This window comes from Cebus imitator, unplaced genomic scaffold (assembly GCF_001604975.1).
Source record: "Cebus imitator isolate Cc_AM_T3 unplaced genomic scaffold, Cebus_imitator-1.0 Scaffold148, whole genome shotgun sequence".
Classification (NCBI taxonomy): Eukaryota; Metazoa; Chordata; class Mammalia; order Primates; family Cebidae; genus Cebus; species Cebus imitator.
The window spans coordinates 2,731,005-2,756,649 of NW_016107463.1; the positions used below are offsets into that span (position 1 = coordinate 2,731,005).

The 25,645-nt window shown below is 34.8% G+C and overlaps 1 protein-coding gene across 13 annotated transcripts in view; it reads left to right on the forward strand.

Annotated features, from left to right (window-relative positions):
• The window catches only part of LOC108314151 (muscular LMNA interacting protein), a 269,710-nt gene that overhangs the window by 147,532 nt on the left and 96,533 nt on the right, over nucleotides 1–25,645 (forward strand). For 10 of the 13 annotated variants that reach the window (XM_017542898.2, XM_017542908.2, XM_017542904.2 and 7 more), the window contains 4 exons: nucleotides 1,515–1,586; nucleotides 16,513–16,578; nucleotides 16,662–16,745; nucleotides 16,885–16,944. In XM_017542898.2, coding sequence (XP_017398387.1) covers nucleotides 1,515–1,586; nucleotides 16,513–16,578; nucleotides 16,662–16,745; nucleotides 16,885–16,944 — 282 coding nt within the window. The remainder of the gene's footprint in view (nucleotides 1–1,514; nucleotides 1,587–16,512; nucleotides 16,579–16,661; nucleotides 16,746–16,884; nucleotides 16,945–25,645) is intronic. The other 3 variants (XM_017542901.2, XM_017542902.2, XM_017542906.2) reach the window with 3 other exon arrangements.

A 25,645-nucleotide genomic window follows, 5' to 3' on the forward strand; every position in this document is an offset into this window, starting at 1 on the left:
TTTTTGAGACGGAGTCTTGCTCTGTTGCCCAGACTGGAAGTGCAGTAGCTTTGGCTTACTGAAAGCTTTGCCTCCTGGGTTTAAGAGATTCTTCTGCCTCAGCCTCCCAAGTAGCTGGAACTACAAGTGTACGCCACCACGGCCAGCTAATTTTTGTATTTTTAGTAGAGATGGGGTTTTGCCATATTGGCTAGGCTGGTCTCAAACTCCTGACCCTGTGATCCGCTTGCCTTGGCCTCCCAAAGTGCTGGGATCACAAGCGTGAGCCACTGCACCCAGCCTGCTAGTGGGACTTTCTATGTCACTTGTTGAAATGCAGTCCTTGGGTTGCTAATTCATTTTCACTATCTGTAATGCAAGAAAAGAAATAAAACAGTAAAAAAAAAAAGAAAGAAAGAATGTGTTCTGCTGTTAGCTGGATGTTGACTTTCTGTTGGGCCTGACACTTTGATTCCTAACGACTTCAACTTTTTCCTAAGGAAAATGAAGGTTCTAGCCTCTTATCTTCACAACCCCGTTTAAAGAAAGTTTCCTTCAATTACATGTTTAAAACCCAAGTTTCAATTTTATTTGATGGCACTGTCTTCTGCAGACACTTTGGTTTGCTTTTAAAGACACTAAGATAGTCTGGAGCTCCATGCCAATTTCCTCACTGGTTCTGGCCACTAGGGAAATTACCTGAGGCAAGGGCATCTGAAGTGACAGGAGCCTTGAACTGAGTTAAGCAACTGGAGACTCAGAGCAGTATCGAAACTGAGTTTTTGATTATGCATTTTTATCCTGATTTCTACAGCTTCCTCATGCTTGCCCCCTCCCCCAAATATTCTGCAACACTGAACTATACTATTCTGAGTCATACTTAACACTTAGGAAGTTTTAGCATTTGCTTCATTAACATAATTATTAGAAAGTGCAGATGAGATTTAAAAAAGTAGTTTAAGATCCAGAGGATGTGCTTTTTGTTTTTCTTTAGAGAGTTACATTGCTGATATTATTTATGTTCAAATTATTGACTACTTTGCTGCTTGTATAAAAAATGGCTGCTAAATTTTATGTTTTTTGATCTTTGTGGATGCAAGAAAATGATCAAGAGCTCAATTACACTTATTGGCATAATATTTGTTATTTGTGACACTCTAAAAAAGAAACATTCCTTTGAGAATTAAGCAGAACCATGTCCTGTCCTCATGTATAGAATAATACGCCTGAGGGTATGCTGCTAATGAAACATTTATGTATAACTTTGTGTAAAGGAAGTTTTTAAGCTCTGAAACTGAGTAGCATGTAATTGCCTGTAATCTCTAGGCTGATATTTTACTGTGGCATTTCTTTGCTTCTCACTCTAATATTAACATGGTAAACTAATTTTTTTCTGTCAGAAACTAGTTGTTCAGCATAATAACCCTTTTCTTCATTTGATAATGTGTCATTTAACTTGGTAGAACTGTCTGAAAATTATGCCGTATTCCTTTCCATTTTCATCTCTACTCTTGCTTTCTGGTTGCCCATTCTAGCAATACAAGACCAAGTCAAGCTACAAGGATTTTGCAGCAATCCCTACAAACACATTGCTTTTGGAACAGAAGGTCAGTGTTGGCTCAAAACAGTGAATTTTACATTTCTAATGTGATTTTTAAAATGTTTTCTAAAATTTCTGTTGGGAAGATTTCTGTTTTAAAGTTCTGCCTTTACTAAAATAACATTCTGCTCTTAGTTTAGGATGATGTGATGAAAACATTTTGGTGAATATAATTGGAGACATTACTGGTTATCACTAGAGGCTGAATAGGAGCCTAGAGATGTTTAGTCCACTGTCAAACAGCTTTGGGAAACGATTCAGATTTAGATAGATCCCTGTTCTTTGGAATTTAAAATAATTATTATATTCAAGAACTTTCATATCTATCCATATTGATCGAAAGAATTGAGGTGAAATGGAATTATTTGTGAACAATTGGCCACATTGGTTGTTGACTGGTCAAAACTTGGTGACTAAGCAGTAGCTTCCACCATGGTACTATACCAATACCCAGATGTTATAGCTGAGTTTTCAACTTAGCCTCATAGATTTTCATTGTGGAATAAACCTCTTCATCCATTCTTGCCAGCCAGTGATCCTTCTTTTACAAATGGAAGGGAAGATTAGATAACTCTCAATGACCCAACTGCTTTCACATGGCTCCAGGAGATTTTTGCTTTGCTATTAAGGATCATTAATAATAAAATTACAGGTTGTTACATAAGTAGGTACATTAAATTAAATCCTCTTGTTTAATAAAGATATTATGCATTTTTAAAATGAAAGTAAAATAGAGCACTGATATCAGAATCAAAGTGAAATGAGCTACCAAGACTGTGAAATTATTCACTTCATATATTATGTTTATAATTATGTATTTAGTCAATTCATTTCTCAGTGTACTGAATCCTTTTTTTTTTTTCTGTGTAATTATAATGTTTCAAAGACTGTTACTATCATTTATCAAAGTGTTGTTTGTCAACCAGGTGGTATTTTGGTCACTGGTTTATAAATCTACATTCTTATTCTATTAGCATGATCTGGAGAATAAAACCTTTGTATGATCTCTTGTCTAATAAGTAGAAATTGTTATTGTTAGTGGAATAAGTAATGGACGTTACTACTAGACTAGTTACTACCAGTAATTGGTGGACATTAATTTCAAATTATACACAGGTGGTGTCCAATTTGTGTTCTGTATATGTAAGTGCTTTGAACTGGTGGTTTACTAGGCTGCAGGAAAATCTGCAGCTTTTTCTCTAGTATCACTCCTGAATTTCTGCACCTTATTGCCTGTTAAAAATGAGATAGGACTAAAACATGAATTTCAGGAGACTTCAGGAAGATGTAGAGAGGGACACTTTCCCATTGTCCCTTATTTCCCACCTAGGGCCATAATGGTGGGAGATGGTGGCAGGGTTCCCACACGACAGACTCTCTGCCTATTTTGGATGGCAATTTCTGGAACCTGGTCACAAGTGTGTGCTTTCACAGATACAGAAGAATCACTGTCCATCAGCAGTGAGGCAAAGAGGAGATGAGGAGCCTGCTCTCATCTTTGTCCTTCCCTTATGCTTGTCTTACCTCGTCTAGGCACATTCTCCTGGAACTGTGTGTGGCTACTATGTTAATTTCCTATTTAGAAAAATGACAGCTAATTCTTTCTGAAAATCTTTTATACAATAAGACTAGATGTCAGTACTGTTTCCAGAGTCTCTCCATTATGATTGTTTCCAAAATTCTCTTCCAATTAACTGAATTATAGAGTTTATAATATATTCATTAGTCAATAAAAATGAAGAATCATTAATTTCCAATTTCATTAAAACCCATTTCATAAATATGTATGGTGGTATTGATATGTATTTAGCCTATTACATAAGTTCATATGTGAATGGCTTTATGTTTTTAATTTTAAATAAAACATTCTGTAGGAAAATTATTACTTCTATTTTTCATACAAAAAGTATAAGTATGATATCTAAATTCAAAATAATGTTATTGTAGAGAGTGTTGGATTATTGTATTAGTACTAGCAGAGGTTATTGTCTCTTGGCCACTATAAATTGGTTTTGGACCATAAATATTTAACACTTTCAAAGGTCACAGATGTGATGTGAATTTTTTTTTTCTTTAGGTCCTTCAAATTATTCCACATATTTTCTGCTGGCTTTCCCGTTATGTGTTCCTCAATAAGAAATTTTACTATTTAAGAGTTTTAAAATATCAAAGTCTTATCTAAAGTTTTTATGAGTTACCTCCATTTTCAATAATACTTCTTGAGTGATGTTGTATTGCTTCTTTCAGTATTATAGTTTTAAAGTATAAATCTGGTAATTTAGTCCTTTATTCCCATCTGCTTATACAATAGACTTTATCTTATGCCATTGATATCAAAGAGATTTATTTCTGAATTGAGTGGAAAATTAGGACTATACTCTTCAAGAACTCATCTATTTCTGGAAGAATAAAAATATTGGAATCTTTTAAATCATAGAAACTGATCTGAGATCCCTTTGATATCACACAGAACACCACAATTCAGGGATAGGATAATGCTGTAGACTCATTATAATACTTGGGTAGGGTCCATGCTGTGGAATGCCTTGAAGCTGAAGCTAACAAAAATAATTCATGGTCTTAGCATTTCAACAATTAATTATCCCTCCAACCAGATTATACCCGTGGTGGGTATTTTATGCCACATTTTGTTCTACAGCATATAGTATAATTAATGAGAAACCAGATTTACTTTTTAGAATATGCTATTTTTTAAAGCAAGATTTTCTCCAAATTGAAATACAGGCATCCCTTGCAATGAGACATTAAGCTCTCATTGAATTACTGGATTGGTTTCAGCTTTAATCACCCCTGGATGAGGCCCATCATTTTTAAAAGAGTACACTTTGTTGGCAGGGAACATGAGGTTTTGGGTTCCTCTATAATTTATTGTCTGCATCACAATTTAAATTTATAGCTTATTCCACATTTTATCATTTTTGTCCTGTGAACCTTTAGGAAGGAAGCATTTGTAGCTTAGGTTTTAAATAAGGAGTTATAGGGAGAGAGAAATGTAAGGTGTGATTTTTATTGTGTTGGCTTCATCAGGGTCTTTGGCTTAATTTCCTGCCAACAATCACCGTCTCCAAGAATGACAGAAGGATGAAATACTAATGATTATAAAGTAATCAGATGACTTTATATTGTGACTGTCCATAGACTTTATCACAATATGTTCAACAATGTACTGAGGTCTATAGATAAAATAACTTTGATATGGACTTTATTTTTAGTCTTTGTATTAGTCTGTTTTTACTCTGCTGATAAAAAAGAGGTTTAATTGGGCTTAACAGTTCCACATGGCTGGGGACATCAGAATCATGGTGGGAGGTGAAAGGCACTTCTTACATGGTGGCAGCAAGAGAAAATGAGGAAGAAGCAAAAGCAGAAACCCCCGATAAACCCATCAGATCTCTGAGACTTACTCATTATCATGAAGATAACATGGGAAAGACCAGGCCCCCATGATTCAATTACCTCTCCCTGGGTCCCTCCCACAACACATGGGAGTTCTGGGAGATACAACTCAAGTTGAGATTTGGGTGGGGACCATATCAGTCTTGATGTGCATATTGCTGTCTTTGTCAGAGAATGTTAAAGACTTCTCTTTCATTGACTAGTTTTTCTTCTTATCATCTGAGTCTGATAGCAATAGGCCAAAAGTTAAACAGTTAGGCACATATTAATATTCCAAGTAAATAGATTATTATTTTTATCATGCAGGTGTCTTAAGGAAGAGAGAATGAAGAAATATTTCCATAAAATCAAGTAATAGGCATCTTTATTGTCTTACCAATATTTTTCCATGAAAATATAAGTTTTTTCCTTGAAAGTAGTTTAAATTTTCTGTTTCCCTCCTTGTATTTCTGAGGATAAAATTAAGGCTGGGGCTAGGTGCAGTGTTCCTAATGAATTGCATTGCTATCTGCCATTTTCATGATATGTTTAATTGATAAGAAGTGTGTACTTGACAGAAGAATTCTGGAGCAGCTCAGCTGTATATGAAGCAAAAGATAATTACAGGTTTAATCCTTTAAATGAAAAGTGATAGGATAAACATATTTTTTTTCTGGTGCAGGGAATATAAAATTAGTTACTTGAATAGCTAATAAAAATGATGGCATAAAAAGAGAAAGGCATAATTTTGATATATCCTGTCAGCTGTCAAGTCTATTTATTCTAAGTTGCCTCTTTGATTTTTTTGTTTCATTTTTTTTGAGATGGGGTCTTGCTATTTTGCCCAGGCTAGATTTGAACTCCTAGCCTCAAGCAATCCTCTTGCCTCAGCCTCTTGAGTAGCTGGGACTACAGGTATGCACCACCACACCCAGCTTAGTTGCCTATTTAATTTTTTAAAGCATGAGTTGGTAGACTCCAATCTCATTAAACATATGTCCTTAGGTGAGAGTATTTTAAAATATCTTTATGTCTTGGCCAGATATGGTGGCTCACACCTGTAATCCCAGCACTTTGGGAGGCTGAAACGGGTGGATCACCTGAGGTCAGGAGTTCGGAACCAGCCTGGCCAACACGGTGAAACACTGTCTGTACTGGAAATTAAAAAAAAAAAAAAATTACCTGGTTGTGGTGGCAGGAGGCTGTAATCCCAGCTACTCTGGAGGCTGAGGCAGGAGAATCACTTGAATCTGGGAGTCAGAGGTTGCAGTGAGCTGAGATTGTACCACTGCATTCCAGCCTGGGTGACAGTGAGACTCAGTCTCAAACAACAACAAAAAAATCCTTTTATGTCTTAAAAATTTAACGAAGCCTTACTACTAATTTAGCACATAATCTATATTAGAGAAACATTGCTTGATTTAGATTTTCATACAAGAGGCAAATGTGTTCCCAATTTCTTTAATAGTAGAGAAGAGTCCAGGACTCAAATCTATGGTAACTAGTTCTCAGGTAGTTGTCTAATATGTGCATAATTTTAAAAAAAACCTTATCAAATTGCATTGAATTATGCATATTTATTGCTTTCTTTACCTATCTTGAACTTTTTGAGGAGATAGATATACTATATTCTTCATTAGATGTTCATTGAATAAAAGTTTAGTTTGGGGCCAGATAAGCCTCTAAAATTCCAATTTTATTCCACTGGATCTTAAGGCAAAGCTTTGCTCATAGGCATATAAAAATAAAGTAGACTATTGTACGCCAATCAAAACAACAATAGCAAAGATTCTTTCTTTAGGACAGAATAAGCCTCATCAATTCTACTTCCATGGAAAAGCTTATAGAATGGCCTTCTGCTAGAAGGGAAGTAAGCTGTCACCTTTCCAAGATTAGACAATACAGTCACAATGACTACCATATTGAATACTCTAGTGTATCAGACATTGAGCTGAGTGCGCCTTCATCTTCACAGCTCTGTGAAGAATTTGATGCCCAAAGAAGCCAAGTAAATTCCCTAAAGCATCAGGGTTACTAAGTTCCTAAATTGGACCTCAGAAGAGTTCCAATTGGTGCTCAGCCTTCCCTGTTTGCTACCCTGCAGTGATATCAGCTAGCTACAGTGAATTATTGAGCCAGGGATGCCGATATGGGATTCCTGCCTACAACATTTGTTTTCATTACTTGCTAAAATATATTGATATCTTCATTAAATGAGAGCAACAAGAATATTTTGTTTTTATGTGGAAAAATTAAAAGAAAATGGGAAATAATGTAGCTCTGAGATGATTTGAGAGAGTGATGGATTACAAACCAGCTCAACTTCTTGAACTACTGAAAGAGATGAAGCAAATTACAGTGAAGGAGGTACTGGCTGGAATAAAGAACACCCTTCTGACATCATTAATTAAATGAAAAAAAAGTGTAAATTCTCCTACTATTGAGCTTTGCTGGAATGGGTTTGAAACTGGCTGTAATGGTTTGCAAAAGCTCCCTTCCCTGTAGGAGGAACAAACATTTAACTTTCCAAAGCTCTTGGTAGTAAAATCACCAAGTAGAGTTTTTCAGTTCTTGAAATTTTTAAACCAATCATGTGAAAATATTTTACTGGCAAATATTCCTAGATCTTTAAAGAAACCCTATTTTTATATATCTGCAAGCTCCTTTGATTTGCAGTGTACTTTTTTCCAGTTTCTTCAGAGCTGAATGTTATTCAGACATGAATCCCCAACTAGACAATCAAAGTGAGATTTATTTTTCTACTAATATCTACATTCCTACAAATGGTTTTGTATTAGTCCGGTAAGTACTTTGTAGTTCTCAGGGGATTTATTCTACCAAAACCAGGCCATATTAGCAAAGTATAGGAGCATTTAGGGTTAACATAAATCATTTTCGGTGGTTGACTTGATCATTACTAAAATCTAATAACTCAGGCATGAAATTTTTGAAATTTAATCAAATAGGCATAACAAAAAGTTTACAGATTCTGTTAGATCATTCTTCTGTTGGAGGCAGTTTACTTTCCAACTCCTAATTTTTAGAACTTAATCCTATATTTTAAGGGAACAGATTAGATTGACTCAATATATTTGACTAAAATGTGTTTGCAGTTTCATCAGAGACACTTATAATTGGGAATACCTATTACAGTTTATTGGCATACTTTTACATAAGGACTTTGATTTACAATGCTTTTTCATAGTTCTTGGCTCTTAATTTTTATGTAGTGCTAAGTTCAGAAACTATTTTCTGCTATAAGATTTAGTGTCTTCAAAAGCTGAGTCCCAAAGTTGGCACTTTTGAGCAAACTGCAAACAATTCTAATGAAAGTATTTCTGATTATTTGTATTAGTTAAGAATTTTTTAAGATGAATGAGGTCAAAGAATGTCCAATTTATGCCTCAATTTCTTTAGTCCAATTTGGTAGAAAATACACATTTTTAATAATAATTTATTAGATGCTATTTTAAGAGACTTGTATCCAAAACAAAAAAATCTAGAGAAATAGTATCATCGTGCTGGCTAACTTGTCAAAAAGCAACCTCTGGTCAGAATTCTTACCAATTGAGATTTAAAATATGTTTTTAAAATAAATTTTTGAACAATAGAAAAAGAAGCTACTTTTTATGGTTGCTAGAAAGAGTGTGTATCACAATGATATGTCTGACAAGTAACTCGGAGTCAATTACACAAAATCAATTATAGTAAATTTCATGACTATTTAAGTTCAAAATAAGCTCCCAATCCAATTTTTAAAAAAATAGTCTGAATATTCTTGTTGCTCTCAAAATTTCAGCATTACTGAGACCTAACATCAGTTATAGTCTAGTTTTCCATGGGACGTGAGTAGATAGTTTTGTCGATCTCTGGGTGAATTTCAGTATCACAAGTAACTAATAAAAGTTTTATTTTTGCCAGCAGTAAGTTTTCACAGACTAATTAAAATATTAATCTTAGTTGGTTTGGGTTTTAAGAAGGAATTAATCTCATTGCACTAACATTGGTTATATGCTCAAATCTTTCATGGTAAACAAATTTAACTGTAACATAGAAAAAGATATCATTTATTTGTTAATTAAATTACTCAAAGAGTTTAAGTCACTCATCTAGAGCATTTTACCAGAAAGTATTTAAATAACATTATTTCTATGATTCATTTATTAATTTAACTTAAGTTCATTTATATGCTGGTTTACCCAGTGATTCATCAAAAAGATCTTTACTGAGCACCTGTCATATTCTCTGTCCTGGACCTACAAAGATAAATATCTTTTCTGTAGTCTAATAGGGCGAATAGTCCAGTAGGGGAGAGATACAGTTTAAAAAGTAATTATGATACAATATGCTTAACATATGTGCAAAGCGATATGGTTCCCCAAACAGGGAATGACTCACTTTGCCTAGTGTGAGGCCAAGAAAGACGTTATAAAGGAGTTTGATTTGGATCTTCAGGATGAATAGGAATTCTCTAAGTGAACTGAGAGTGGATCTAGGGAGAGTTAATGACATGTAGTTCCAAAGATCACCACAAATTCAAAGAACTCAAAAGGTTCTTTTTGGGTGGGGGCAGCCTGAGAGTGAGGAGCATATGAAAGGCATTGTTGGAATGCTGAGCAAGAGCCAGAACAAAATTCCCTCCTGAGGAGCTGGTTGTTAGTCCTGGTCTTTAATTTCTGACATTTTTCATCTTCATAATTATCACTATAGTAGAGGTCACATGTGGTGTGTGTAAGGCCTAAAATTAAGGCCCAATATTGTGTGCTACCTTGATGTCTGCTATATGTGAGAGAGCCTCAAATGGCCTAATTGCAAGTTATCTCCTTTGCTCCTCTCCTGCAGATAAGGTTTCTAGCCGAACAGCCCTCCTTATCTAAATGACCAGGTGCAATTCCTGAGTATGCCTTAGTAATAGGATCCAGTTCAAACAAACCAATCATATCCTTTGGTGGAACCAGGGGCACATTACTCTCCGGTTACCCACAACCCCTGATTGTTCCTTATTGCATCCTCCATATGGCCCTGCATGGTATGTGGTGTGCCCCTTCCCTGGACTGTGAGCATATGTGACTAATAAACTGTTGTGGCTTTTATCTGTACAGTATCAGGAATTATGTAACCACCTATTTCTGTAATACAAGTAAAGGAACCTCTACCCTATGAACAAGGTGAACAGGAGGAGATTGAAACACCATCCAGGGAAATATTAAACCATCTGAACACCAGTGAAGAGTTATATTGATAAAAATTTCAGTTCCTTGCCAATCATTTCTCATGATTACTCATAATTTTAAAGAATGAAGAAAGCATGCATAAAATAGATTTTTGTTATGGTAAGAAAGAAGCAATCTTAAGTGTTTTTATTAGGTTATCATAACCAGTCTTTCAAATTTTTTGATTTAACACAGAGAAGTGGACTTTGAAAACAAAAATGTCCAGACAATATATGAGTGATTAAAACATGGGGATGGTAAAATTTCATCTTTTAAAGTCACTTTTCTGAATTCTTAGCGGCATATCCCATGCCAAAATGGCAAGTCTACCATCTGGACCTGGTAACCCTTGTCAAGGCTAATAGCTCTGGATAGAGATCCCTGACTGTTAGAAAGAGGAAAATAGATTTTGATGAGCAATGGATTCCATGGTTTCATGGCTGGCATAACACTTTCTGTCAGGATATGTCTACCTCAGAATGGGAATAAAGAAATGAGCAATAGGAGGTAGATCTAAGAGGACAGGGCAGCCTGTAATCTAAAAAGTTATATAATACATGACGATAGAGAACTGAGTGTTTCATTTGTCTGTTTACAAATCTACCAGAACATATATATTCAAGTGATGATATCTCTCTTGAAAGTAACTGCCTTGTGCCTATAATTGCTCATTGCATTTTTGGTAACTTCTTTTGTAACTGTCTTCAGAACTCATGGCATATATTTTTTGTGTAACCTTTCTGGTGGTACATTTTCAAACTTTGAAAGTGTATTGAAACTATAGTGCTTGAAAAACTTCCTGTTGTAAAATGCCTAGAATCGAGGATCAATTTAAAAATTGTATTAAAAAACAGGTCAAACCACATGAGATTGCCATCTTGGCAAATAATTTTCAGTTGAATACTGACAATTCCGTGTGTGTTCAACCCAGTATAAAGCTGAGCTTATTAAAAAAAAGAGTGGGGGAAATCCCCAAGGGTCAAATACTAAAAGCAGGCTGAAATTCAGAACATTTATCATGGTGCTGGTGCTTTGGTAATATAGAGAACTAGAATTGCATCACAATTAAAAAGTCAAGAGTTTTGAATGGTTACACTCTCAGTTGCAAGAAGAATGAGAAAAAACATTTTCAAAGGGAAATGACATCCCCCTTTTTAATTTTTTAGAGACAGGGTCTTATTCCGTTGCCCAGGCTGGAGTGCAGTGGTGTGATCAAGGCTCACTGCCGCCTTGAACTCCTGGGTTCAACCATCCTTCTATGTTAGTCTCTCAAGTTTCTGGAACTGCAGGTGTATTTCATCACACTCAGCTAATTTTTAAAATTTTTTATAGAGATGGGATCTTACTATGTTGCCCAGGCTGGTCTTGAGCTCCTAGGCTCAAGTGATCCTTCTGCCTCAGCCTCTCAAAGGGCTAGGATTACAGGTGTGAACCACTGTGAATGGCCATCACGTTTTCTAACATCAATCTAGGCTTAGAGTAGGAAAAAAATAACCTTTAGTCACAAGCCTACCCTGAGACAGGGTTTGAGATTGAATTTATGCAATCTCTGTGATACAGAAAATATGTGTTGAAAATTGAAATTAAAATTAATTTTAAATTAGCTTGCCTTATCCTGCTTCTGCAAATGGAGGAACAGCTTGTATTGGACCAACTCTTTTACAGATAACAACGATAAACTCTGGATAAGAATATAAAAAAGAACGGCCTGAAGATACTGAAACATGGCCAAGGCAGGTAGAAACTGCAGTAGAGTCAATGCTCATAAGAAAAATATGGCACTAGGTTGGTCACCATATTTTATGCTTTTTCACTTTATGGGTTGTCCCTTGTCTGGTCACAATGCAGTAGTGAAAATTCAGCAACAACCCTGCAGAGTTATTAGATGAAGAAACAGAGAACATAATGTAAGGTTATACAGGAACTGGAAAGTAACGAGGGAGTCCAGGAAAAGAGAGTGCCAAAAGGAGCCATAAATGCAGTAGATAAACTCTGCCCAAATCGCTGGATGACTATTGAATGTGCCTATTAGGCCAGCTGAGGGGAAAACAATGGAATAGAGATTTTGGCTAGTTCACATCATTAGAGAGACAGAAAGTTTGGTGCCAAATTGACTGCATACACAAAAAGAACAAAGCTGGAGGCATCATGCTACCTGATTTCAAACTGTACTATAAGCCTACAGTAACCAAAACAACATGATGCCAGTACCAAAACAAAAATATTGACCAAGGGAACAGAACAGAGGCCTCAGAGATAACACCACACATTTACAACCATCTGATCTTTTTCAAACCTGACAAAAACAAGCAATGGGGAAGCATTCCCTATTTAATAATTGGTGTTGGGAAAACTGGCTAAAAATGTGCAGAGAATTGAAATTGGGCCCCTTCCTTACACCTTATACAAAAATTTACTCAAGATGAATTAAAGATTTAAACGTAAGACCTAAAACTATAAAATCCTAGAAGAAAACCTAGGCAATACTATTCAGGACATAAGCATGGGCAAAGACTTCATGACTAAAACACCAAAAAGTATGGTAACAAAAGCCAAAATTGACAAATGAGATTGAATTAAACTAAAGACCTCTGTGCAACAAAAGAAACTATCATCAGAGTGAACAGCCAACTTACAGAATGGGAGAAAATTTTTGCAATCTACCCATCTTACAAAAGTCTAATATCCAGAATCTACAAATAACTTAAACAAATTTAAAAGAAAAAAACATCAAAAAGTGGGCAAAGTATATGAAAAGATACCTTTCAAAAGACATTTATGCAGCCAACAAACATATGAAAAAAAGCTCATCATCACTGGTCATTAGAGAAATGCAAATCAAAACCACAATGAGATACCATCTCATGTCAATTAGAATGGTGATCATTAAAATGTCAGGAAACAACAGATGCTGGAGAGGATGTGGAGAAATAGGAACACTTTTACACTGTTGGTGGGAGTGTAAGTTCAACCACTGTGGAAGACAATGTGGAAATTACTCAAACACCTAGAACCAGAAATACCATTTGACCCAGCAATCCCATTACTGGGTATAGACCTAAAGGATTATAAATGATTTCACTATAAAGACACATGCGCACGTATGTTTATTGCAGCAGTATTCATAATAGCAAAGACTTGGAACCAACCCAAATGCCCATCAATGATAGACTGGATAAAGAAAATGTGGCACCTATACACCATGGAATACTAAGCAGCCATAAAAAAGGATGAGTTAATGTCCTTTGCAGGGACATGGATGAAGTTGGAAACCATCATTTTCAGCAAACTAACAGAGGAACAGAAAACCAAAAGCCACATGTTCTGGCTCATAAGTGAGAGTTGAACAATGAGAACACATGGACATAGTGAGGGGAACGTCACGCACTGAGGCCTGTTGTGAGGTGGGGGCTAGAAGAGGGATAGTATTAGGAGAAATACCTGATATGGATGATGGGTTGATTGGTGCAGCTAATCACCATACGTGTATACCTATGTAACCTGCACATTCTGCACATGTGTCCCAGAACTTAAAGCATAATTAAAAAAAAATGCCAAGACCCTATCAATAAGTTGGATTTTGCCCTAGATATTAATTAGAAATAAACATAACTTTTAAAAACTGTTGATCTTTAGATGTTAGAACTCAGAAAAGTTAAGTGAAACTATTTTTTTAATCTTCAGATCTCCAGTGCTAGGTTAATAATTGAAAAAGATATAATACCACTGACTTGTTAAGAACAAATTCATGTATATAAATATGTATGGGGATCTTAAGAAGACACAACAGATTGCCAAGCAAAGCAGCTCTGGGTGCAGAGAGGTTAAAAGAGTAAAACAATAACAAAAAGTAAACTAATAAAGATAATATTCCTTAGAAGACCATAATAGAATCCATAGTCTTCCTAACATATAATTCAAAATATTCAGGATATAGGCCAAGCACTGTGGCTCACGCCTGTAATCACAGCACTTTGGGAGGCCGAGGTGGGCAGATCACCTGAGGTCAGGAGTTCAAGACCAGCCTGACCAACATGGAGAAACCCCGTTCCTCCTAAAAATACAAAAAATTACCCGGACGTGGTGGTGCATGCCGTAGTTTCAGCTACTCAGGAGGATGAGGCAGGAGAATCCCTTGAACCTGGGAGTGGAGGTTATGGTGAGCCAAGATTGTGCCATTGCATTCCAGCCTGGGCTGGGCAACAAGAGCAAAACTCAGCTTCAAAAAACAAAAACAAAAACAAACCAGAGTGATGTAACTTATACTCAAGGGAAAATGTAATTAATAGCAAAGATGCTCCAGATGTTGTAATTAACTGGTAAGGATTTTAAAGCAATTATTATAAATATGTTCTATATGTTTATTATGAGTATACTCATAATAAACTAACATATAGAAATTCTTAGCACAAAAATAGAAACTATAAAATGGAATCAAATGGCAATTCTAGAACTAAAAAAGATATTAGAGATAAAAAAATTACTGGATTGGTTTAAGAAAAAGTTGGAAATAACAGAAGAGTCAGTGAAATTGAAGATGATGTGATAGAAATCACCTAAGAGTTCCAGCGACCTGTGTGATAATATAGAAATGTAACTGAAGTCTCTGAGACTTCAGGAGAGTTGAGGGAGAATGGAGTGAAACAAATACTTAAACTGATAGCTGAAGTGTTTCCAAATTTGGTGAAAGATACAAATTTATTCTTTCAAGAAACCCAGATAATCCTAAGAATGTTTAATACAAAGAAATTTCACAAAACCATGCCTAGACACCCCCAACTTGCAGCTGGGCGTGGTCACACCCATAATGCCAGCACTTTGGGAAGCTGAAAGTGGGGAGGATTGCTTGAAGTCATGAGTTCAAGACCAGCTTACACAACATAGTGAGACTCCCAGTTTTACCAAAAAATAAAAAATTAAAGAGAAGATCTTAAAGGCAGTGGAGAAAAATTACATGCTACATACAGAAGAACAGCAAAATGATAATAACTAGCTAACTTCTTATCAGAAAGAATGAAGGCCAGAAGATAATGGAATGATACATTTAAAATGCTGAGAGAGATAAAGAAACTGTACATTCTATATCCAGGAAAAATTTCTTTCATAAAGAAAGCAAAATAAGGATATTTTTAGCTGAAAGAAAACTAGAGAATTCCTTAATAGCAGGCTTGTACTACAAAAAATGCTAAAAAAAGTTTTTCAGACTGAAGGGATACAATAGCAAATAGAAACTTAGAACCTCAGGGAGGAATGCAGAGGATGAGAATGATAAATATGTGGTCAACTGTAAAATATGATTTTATTACAATTAAAAAAAATGCATATAAGCATTTAAAGTAAAAATTATAACAGCAATTAAATTTCATATGTAATTACAGATTTAAATGTAATTTATATGGCAATTAGAGCTTAAAAGCAAGTGAAGTAAACTGTATAAATGCAATAAATTTACATAATTATGTGAAGTGTTTTAAGATTGTATTGCTTGGGTTAGGTGTTAGTATGAATGAAAAAATTCTGAGGTAAATCTGTAAAAATATATAGCCTTCTGTGCCTGGATTAGTCAATGTAAACAATGCTACAGTGTAAGCAACATGGGCTGCTTACATAGATTTACATGGACTAGCTGCTTACATAGACAAAACCTGACATTTCAGTGGCCTAACACAATCAACATTTATTTTCTTCCCACACCATAATTTGGTGTAGCTCAGTATATTGATAGCTCATCCACATGGCTGTTTTCCAATAGTGACTCCGTAATATTGTTTGTCTGCTTTTGTCTTGCATCTTAGTTATCTGAAGATGAGAGAGACTATGTTGAAAAATCACATCTACTTTTAACTGCCTTGTACCAGAAGTTACACATTACTTTAAATTTCATTCAACAAGAAATCAGTAACAAGCTCACACATAAATTATTGAGGCCAAGGAAATATTGAATAATTGTGCTCAGGAATATGAAAGTATCCAGTGAGGAGCACCTAGCACTGTCTCTACCACAAGTTCAAATTAGTGAATGAAAAAATTCTCACACTTAATCAATTTAAAAATTCAAAAATTAAGTAAAAAATAAAATGGAAAAAGTTGAACAAATATAAACCCTCAACGTCCTTTTGTTATTGTTAACACCTTATATTGGAGATACTAATTTCACAGAAGAAACTGAACAAACATGAAAAATGTTAAAGAATGGCTCATCAAATACTTTAAGTATTTGTTTTCTCAGAATATTAATACATAAAAGACTTTGTTTGAAGAGACTTTTCTACTCCATTTGTATGACTAGAAGCCTCATATAAGAACAATTTCATTTATCACTAGGCACTAGATGAACCAGTCAAGACTGAAAGTGTCTCCAAGGACAGCACATTAGAACCACCTTTTGAGGTAATAACTTCAGACTACCCCTGCTTTTGGTATGCAGTCCCAAAACTTATTACTAACCCAGTACCTGGTTTCAATTCTTCCAGTTGTATTTTCCTGCACAGCTCAGGCAGCAAACTGAAGAGGTCTGTGCTACCATTGATAAGGTCTTACAGGATTCCTTGTCTATGGTAATACCTTAGACTAGAATGTGCAATTCAAACATTTGCTTTGCTTCTCTTCATTTTCCTCTACTTTCGTATGATGCCTCACAGGCTTGTCCTTTTCTTTCCTTTTCTCTTCTTTCTTCCTTCCTTTCTTTTTTTTCAGCATTCTTCTGATTCTTCTTCAAGGTCCCCAAAGACATTGTTGGGTTCTGACACAGTCAAAGTATGTATGTATTTAATATAATTTATGGAACTGTAAGATTTATTAGATCAGTGATTTCCAAACTGCAAATCAAGGTCCAATAGTGAATTGGGAAATAAATTTAGTGAAAAATAAATTTAGTGAATTGCAATCAGTACTTTTAGTAGACTTTTGAAGATAGTAGATATTAGACTTGATTACAAATAATGTATAGCTTTTGTCAACATTTGTTTACATGTACACATATAATGCAAGGTAAGTGTGTACAGGGTTGCAAAGTAAAACCTCTTTCTGTGGGTCAAGTTTAAAACAGTTTGAAAGCCAACATATTAGACCAATTTTTTTTTAATATTGACATTTAGAATGTATAATATGTGGCTCATTCTCATGTCAAACCATAGATTCAATATTTATGGAATTTGTAGCCACTTAGAGAAGTAAAAAAATGAAGTAGACTAAAGTAAAATTCGCCTAAGAGCTTCAACAAAAGTATCATTTCTGGAATTTTTTTTCTTTTTGTTGATTGAATTTATTTCATTATTCTTTGACTCAAAGGGAAATAAAAGTGGATATTTTAGATTGTTAGAACACTACCAAACTTAATTGTTGTAATTATGTATTTTTTTATTAAAAAATAGTTATTTTCATTTGTTGGTATAAAATGCTACATTTCTCCAAATTATTTTTTTCAAACATGTAGTTAAGCTCTACTCATCCAAATTTCAAAATGCCTATAATTTTTCCTTTATTGATAATTGTTAGTTATTGTGTTTTTTTGGTCAGCCTTAATTATTTATTTTCTTGGAATTAGTATACATTTTTCCTGTCCTTTCTTAAAACATGGGACACAAAGCATCTAAAGTAATTTTCAAATGTACAGAACTATACACAACTGGAAGAGTAATCCTGATTTTCAACTGGAATATTATCAACAAATATCCATTAGTAATGACATAGAAAACCCAATAATCAATTATTGTCATATTAAATAATTATAATTTAGCAGAGGATCCACAAATAGATAATTTTGAAGTCTATTTTGTTATATATCCTTTAAGCCTTTTAATCTAAAACTTCGATTTGTCAAAGATACTATATAAATTTTAAAATATATATATATATATTTGTTTCATTTGTTGAACATGTAAAAGACATTAAATATAATAATAGGATTTAAGAAGTTATATATGAAAAATAATGTATATTACTGGTTTCTTTAACAAATATTTAATGCTTATGGTGTTAAAAAATCCCCAGTATTTTAGGCCACTAAATTTAAGGCAATTTTTTATTCTGTAGGTATTTTTTAAACAACTACCTTAAGTCTGGTGCTGCAAGGCACTAGGAACCTACGCAAGGCTGAGTAACCTAAGGTATATGGTTTAAATGTAGTGATCAAGGGTAGAATTCAAGCTGAGACCCAAAGAAGGAAAAGAGCCAGCCACAGAAATTTTGATCAGGAATAATAGCTTTCGGGCAGAGAGACAGGCATGTGTAAATTTCCTGAAGCACAAAAGAGCTTAGTGTGTATAAAGATAAAGAAGATAGCCAATATGCTTGCTGTACACTGAGCTAGGAGTGAAGAGTGTAAAATGATGTTGAGAAACTGGGTTGTGCACAGTGATTTAAACACTTACTTGCTATGGTATGAAGTTTGGATTCCAAGGAAAATGGGAAGACATAAGACCATGGCGGGAGTAATATGAAACCATACAAGATGATCAATATGGCTGCTGCGAGGAGGCTGCTGAGAGCAGGGAAACGGTCAGTGATGGTGATCTGGATAGGGTAGGTTCAGAAGAGGTAGAGAGAAGTATGAGGGTTTGAGGCTTGCTGAGAATTTGGGTGTGGGTAGTGAAGGAGAGAGAAGAATCTTGAATGAACTGCAGGACTCACCTTGAAGATAGATAACAGTGAAGGAAGAGCTGTATGGTGGCAGGCAGAAGGTATGCCAGTTTTAGACAAGAATGAATTTGAAGTGTTTATCATGAAAGCTTATACCTGTGTGTTTGAAGCAGATCAGAGGTATTTGAGGGTCATTGTCACATAGACATTGTGAGTGTCCTGTACAGAGCTCCAAGGAACAGAAAATCACAGGTCTGACAAAGGAGGTGGAGACCCAGCAAATGAGAATGGAAAGGCTATTGTGGTAAGAGGAAAATCAGAGCAGTGTGGTATCATGGAAGCTATAAGAAGAGAGTGCGAATATAATTGTGTTGATTATGGTCAAGGGTTAGAGGAAGGTAAGTCTAAAGAAGTGTTTATTAGATTCGACTTGTATATTTTGAAACCATATTGCTGGTGCTTGTGTGTTGGCATTCATTCTTGTTTTTGAATTTTTAGAAGCTTTATCAGCATATATAATCATTTTTTAATTTAAGGTTTTTCTCTTCAGTATTAAAATAGTGACTTTATAATTTCTAATTCTTGTTTTCCTACATGTATCTTTTACTGTTATTTTACTTTTTTTCATGCCCTCTTGTCTAATTTTCTTCAGAACAGCGTATTTCTGGATATCATTTTTACATTCAGTTAGATTCTTTTTATCAGAGACCTTAAGCCATTTATAATTATTTCAATTCTTGTTATGTTAGGGTGATTTTTTGCTATCTTATTTTACATTTTCTATTTAAAATGTTTTTTTCTCTTGCCTTTCTCTGCTCTCCTCAGGCAATTTTGATATTTACTGTGGAACATTTTGAAAATTTTACTTTATATCTTGTTACTTTTGGTAGTTACACGTATTAAAATTATTATGCTTATTTTTCTATCAATTTTAAAACTTACAAATGGCTTTTCCCCAAATTTTATAAGTACTATAGCATTTTTCACTTTCCACTTGTTTTTAATTAACCCATATATACAAGTACATACACTTACGATTTATTCGTATTGTTTTTAGCTTTATGTCTGAACATGTCTTGCTCTTTCCTTTGTTTAGATATTTATTTCTGATTTAGATCCTTATTTTGCACACATTCAAAGCTTTTCCCTGGATTTATTGTTTTTCTTGTTGGAATCTTGCTTCAAGTTGTATAAAGTAAGATCTTTTTGTATAGATTTTGTGAACTTTGTCCATGATAACATCTTTATCTTGCCTTTTCATTTAAATTATAGTTTTGCCGCACATAAAATTGTAGGTCCTCTCTCTTCAACACTTTCCCCCTGGGTTGTTTTTCTTCAACAACATACTTATGAGTATTTTGTCAGCATGATACTTGTTCCTCTGCTATAGAGTGATCGTTTACAGAGTTGTTTTGTAAGCTTTTAAAACTTTATGTGTGATCTTAAAAATGTTTTAAATTATGTATGTATGCACTTTTTAACTTATTTTGATTGGTACTCTTTATGATCTTTCATATGATATCTTCAATTGTTTCTTCCCCTTACGTTCTTGGTAATTTTTATATCATTATTTTTGCAAATATTCCTTCCCTCATGGGACTCTTATCATACTGATTTTGTCACTTTTGATTCTGTATTTATTGTCTCTTGCTCTTCATATTTTTTCTATTTATTATTTTGTAATTCCTTCAAGAGGAATTCTTGATCTGATATTCCAGTTCAAGAATGTATTCAGTATCTATTCTTTCCTTCAATTCTGGTATTAAGTTCTTTGTTGTAGCTAACATGGTTTTTTCTTCTAAATCAGATTTATTGAGGTATAGTTTAATCACTGTAAACTCCATTCTTTTAGTTTACAGTTCTGCGTTTTGACAGAAGAATCCAATTATATAATTTCCACCACATTCCAAAGAAAACATTTCCTTCAACTGAAGAAGTTCCCTGGTTCTCCTTTTTAGTATATTCTTCCCTCCAGTCCAAGTCCTGGGAAACCACTTATCTTTTTATGTGTTCCTATGCTTTTGCCTTTTCTAGAATATCATATAAATGTAATCATATAGTCTGTAGTCCCTTCAGCCTTTACTTAGTAGAAGGCATTTGAAATTCATCCGTATTGTTGCATTGCTCAGTTTTTTTAGCTCAGTTTAAAAAAAAATTATTGCTGAGTAATATTCCACTGTGTGGATATACTATCCTTTATTCACCGATTTATAGGTGGTTGGGTTATTTCTAATTTGGGGCTATTACTAATAAAGCTGCCAAGAATATTTGTAAACAAGACTTTGTATGGATATATGCTTTCACTTATCTTGGATAAATACTTAGGAGTGGAATAGAGGAACCATTGTTTTCTTTTATAGTATTTAAGTTTTTCAGATGTCTTATATTTATAAACTCAAATTTCCCGGAGCATGTCAGCTAAGTTGGGTATATGTATGCCTGGCGCCTGGGGTGGCAGGTCCCCAAACCCAGGTGCTAGTACTTGCCAGTTTTGTTGAAGTTTATTTATTTATTCCTTAAGAGCAGGAGGAACATGTACTTCAGAAGGGAGAAGTGCCATGGTATCTACTAGTTCCCACTTGCCACTTCCTCTCCACTCTGGTGGCCTCGACCCTCACCTCTGCCTACCTGCACCTCTGCTTCTGGTATATTCTTCTCTTCCAATAGCTGTCTCAGTCATCATTGCTGAGCAAAGGATTGAGGGAAAGATTCATCAGAAGCTGGCCAGTTGTTGAAATCTGTAGTTAACTATTTTCTCCTCCAAGGCTGAAGGACCACTTTGATATTATCTTCATTGTTACTTCTTTTTATTATCCTCAGATTTTAGTACCTTACTTCACCTCATTGATCTCCTTATCTCTGATGTTTAAATGTGTTGTGGCTTGAGAAGGCAGGGATAGGATACGTAAAAACAGAACTAAACAATTATTTGGAAATGTTTGGCTGTTAAAAGAAGGAATTTAGGTAGATAGTGAGGTCAAGAAAGAATGTTTTGTGAAGCTGAAAATGGCAAGATCAAATTTGCATGCAGTGATGTTGGTCTCAGTAGAGATAGCACTAATTCTACAGAAGAAGGGGAAATAATGGTCTGAATATTTGTGTCCCACCCGTCCACTCAGAATTCATATGTTGAAATATGTGAAGGTATTAGAAGGTGGGGCCATGAGGAATGATTGGGTTATAAGGATGGGGACCTTATGAATAGGATAAGTTCCATACAAAACAGTCCTGAGAGAAACCTCTTATCCCTCCAACCATGTAACAACGTGGAAGATGGCACCATCTATGAACTGGAAGTGGGCCCTCACCAGATACCAAACCTGCTAGTGCCTGGATTTTAGACCTCTCAGCCTCCAGAACTGTGGAAAATAAATTTCTGTTGTTTATAAGCCACCCAGTGAATGGTGTGTTATCACGGCCCAAATGTGCTAAGACCATTTGATAAGAAGCTGGAAATATCCTTTATTGGAACAGGACAGAAAACAAAGGACATGACAGGTACAGATGCAAGAATATTTGTAGTTTGATGGAAGAGAAGTAATTTTATAACCAATATATCTAGTTATTTCATAACTAACACCTTCCAATAAAGTAAAATTTAAGATCATATCTTAACCAAAATTAAGGAGAGAAGGTATGATGGGGATGAATTTGAAAAAGTTAAAACAAGTTTATATACTCTGCTTTCAATTTTGTTTCTCTGGTTTCCTCTTAACTCTCCAATTTTATGTTGCCAAAACCACTTTTTCCAAGGTTCTTGAAGTGCTTCACATTGCTATAAATCCAGTACTGATTTGAGATGACAGCAACAGAGTTTGAAACAGTTGCTCATACCCTCCTTTTCGGTATGTTTTCTTCTAGAGTATTTTAGAACTCCATACTCTGTTTTTCTTCTATCTCACTTATTATTATTATTTCTTAGTCTCCTTTGCTGGCTCATCTTCTTCATCCCAAACTGTTAATGTTGGAATCCTCTAGTCATGAGTCCTCAAACTTTTCATTCCTCTCTATATTCATTCTTTTGCTGATCTCAGCCTGATTTATGTTTTAAAAATTAAGTACATATACAGTGACAACTCTATTTCTAGTCCAGGATTCTCTCTCAAACTACAGACTTCCAAATACCTACTCTTCATTTCCATTTAGATTTCTAACAAATGTCTTATACTCAATATGCATACAAATAAAATCTAGATTTTTCTCCTACAAAATGATTCCTTATGTTGCCTTCTCATCTCCACTGGTAAAATTTCACTTTTCAATTTGCTCATGGTCAAAAACTTTGGTGTGATGTTTTATTCTTCTCTTTCACATTTCACATCTCTTCTACTAGAAATCCTGTTTCTATAGCTTCAGAATATGTCAATGATTATTTATTTCATGGCTTCTGCACTACTGAACCATCATATTTTATTGGATAGTACAAGAGTTTTGTTCCTATGCCTCTGACTCACAATAGTTCATTCATAACACATCAAACACAGACAACCTTTTAAAACATAAGTTAGATCATGACCTTCCTCTGTTTAAAACCAGAAGTGCTTTATACATTTCCCTCAGATTATTAGCAAAGCCCTCTCAAGGTCCTGGAAGGGCCTATTACTGGAATAGTCCCTTCCAGTCCTCTCAAAGTCCTCTCAAGGTCCTGGAAGGGCCTTTATACATTTCCTTCAGATTATTAGCAAAGTCCTCTCAAGGTCCTGGAAGGGCCTATGTGGTGCCCCAATACTTCCGTGATCAAATTTCCTCTAACTCTCTCCTTTACTCACTCTACCCCAGCCCTGCTAGCCTTCTTGCTGTTCCATGAATGTGTCAAGCATGCTCCTGTCTTAGTGCATTTAGTTCCTTTTCACATTAGTTATACCACTGATCATTTTATAGTTTCTAGCATACTGTAAAAATTTTCCAGCTTAACTTTTATCTCCTAAATCATGGTTAAGTATGGTTATTTTCAGTCTGGTTCTGAAAAAACAAATTTCTGAATCTCTGTGGGTCTTTTTCTGGTTGCTTAGTATTTCTACTCATCCTCATTTACATTGACTTGCCTCTTTGTGTATCTGAATCTGATTGGGTGCTAGACAGCCTACGTGAAAACTTAATAGAAATGGAGACTTCAGATGATACTGTCTTTCCATAGAGAGTCTTTTCTTTGTTTCTGTCAAACATTGGGAGCACAAGCAAGAAAAAACTACCTGAATTTAAATTAAGGTTCTGAGATTATTTTTCCAGACAGTCATCTTCACATAATTTGACACTAGGCTGAGGACCATGTGAGTCTTCTGGGTCACTCTTACTCGTAGGGGCTCAATCTGTTCTTGGCAAGTCCTGGTTGACTTTTCTCTCTCTATGCCTGAGAGATATCAAAAGTTTGGGTTAGCTTTTCAAGCAATTCATCATTATTTGCAAACACCCTGAGGACAAAAGCAGTTTGAAATGCTGGGCTTCTCTCTTCAGGTTCCCATCCTGTTTTAATTTGGCCCAGTAATTATTCACTCTCTTTTTACTACATTGATGTCTTTGATAAATACTTTTCAAAATGTTAGTCAGATTTTTTATTGTCCTTTATGGAAAGATTACTTCGAGTTTTCTACTCACCTTTCTCAGAGGAGAAAATCTACCTTAGAAACTTTGCACATGTTCCCTCTTTTTGGAATGCCCTTTATCTAAAATACCACATACCCAACTCCCTTACTTCTTCAAGTCTGTGAAGTCTCCTTCAAATGTCACCTTCTGTACGTTGATCATCTGATTTAAAACTGTAAGCTCCCAGCACTCTTGAACTCCTTAACATCTAGGTGGTCCAGAAAAATACAAGGTATTTTGTAGAAGCAAAGAAAATTTTATCTGGAAGCATATTTTTCATTGCATTTATTCCTTTCTAACATATAATTTACTTATGTATGATTTTATTGCCTATTTCGTTTCTTCTAGAATATGAACTCCTCAGTGGTAGGACAGCTTTGTATCGTTTGTTCACCAACAAGTCCCAGGAGTGTAGAACAGTGATTGGCACACAGTATAACAATAAATATGTGTCGAGTGGACAAATGACTCAAACAGCTATTTCATCTCAGAAAGTGGGCCTACAGAAGAAAAAGTTGGGGCAGTATTGAATGCACATTTAAAATTGAGAATTATTAGTTTAAAATTAATTATTTTGCTTGAAAGAGTTTCTCCAACAATGTTTTGCTTCTCTGATTCAAGTATGTGGAAAAATGAATAGTAAGGCCAATCTAGGGTTGAGTTCTTTTTTTTTTTTTTTTTTGGAAATGAATTTTTCATAGGAAGAGAAGAAGATAAAAAAAATAAAAGTATTCAAATGACTTATAATAATAAATATATATGAGCTGAGAGGTAAAACCAGCATAAAGCTGATGATGGCCAGTGATTTGGAAGTCCCAGTGATGTGGATGTTTCACTGGTGGCACTAGAGAAATAAAGATGGTAGATAGGAGGGAGATATCTGAGTGTGGGAGATTTGTAATTGATATTTCTGAGAGTTTCTGTTTTACTGGTGATTGTAAAGTCTAAGAGCTTTCTGGGAACGAATGATTTAAATGGAGTAGATGAAAACATCTTTGGAATTGAGGAGGTCAAAAAATTGAAAAAGAGATTTCTGTATGAATTTTGAAATAGGCAACAGTTATGGAGGAAACGTGAGGAAAGAACTATTAGAATCTGTGAGTTAACATCATCAATACATAAGAAGAAATTACCAGGAAGCTGATAGATAAAATGAATGAAAAGTAAAATCAAGTGATATCATTTTATAAAATAATTTTCTAAAAAATGATATTGTGTAGAGACAGCAATGTTTAGAAAGTCTCAATCGAGAAGGTGAACACATTCCAGAAGTTGAATCTATTATTATTTACTT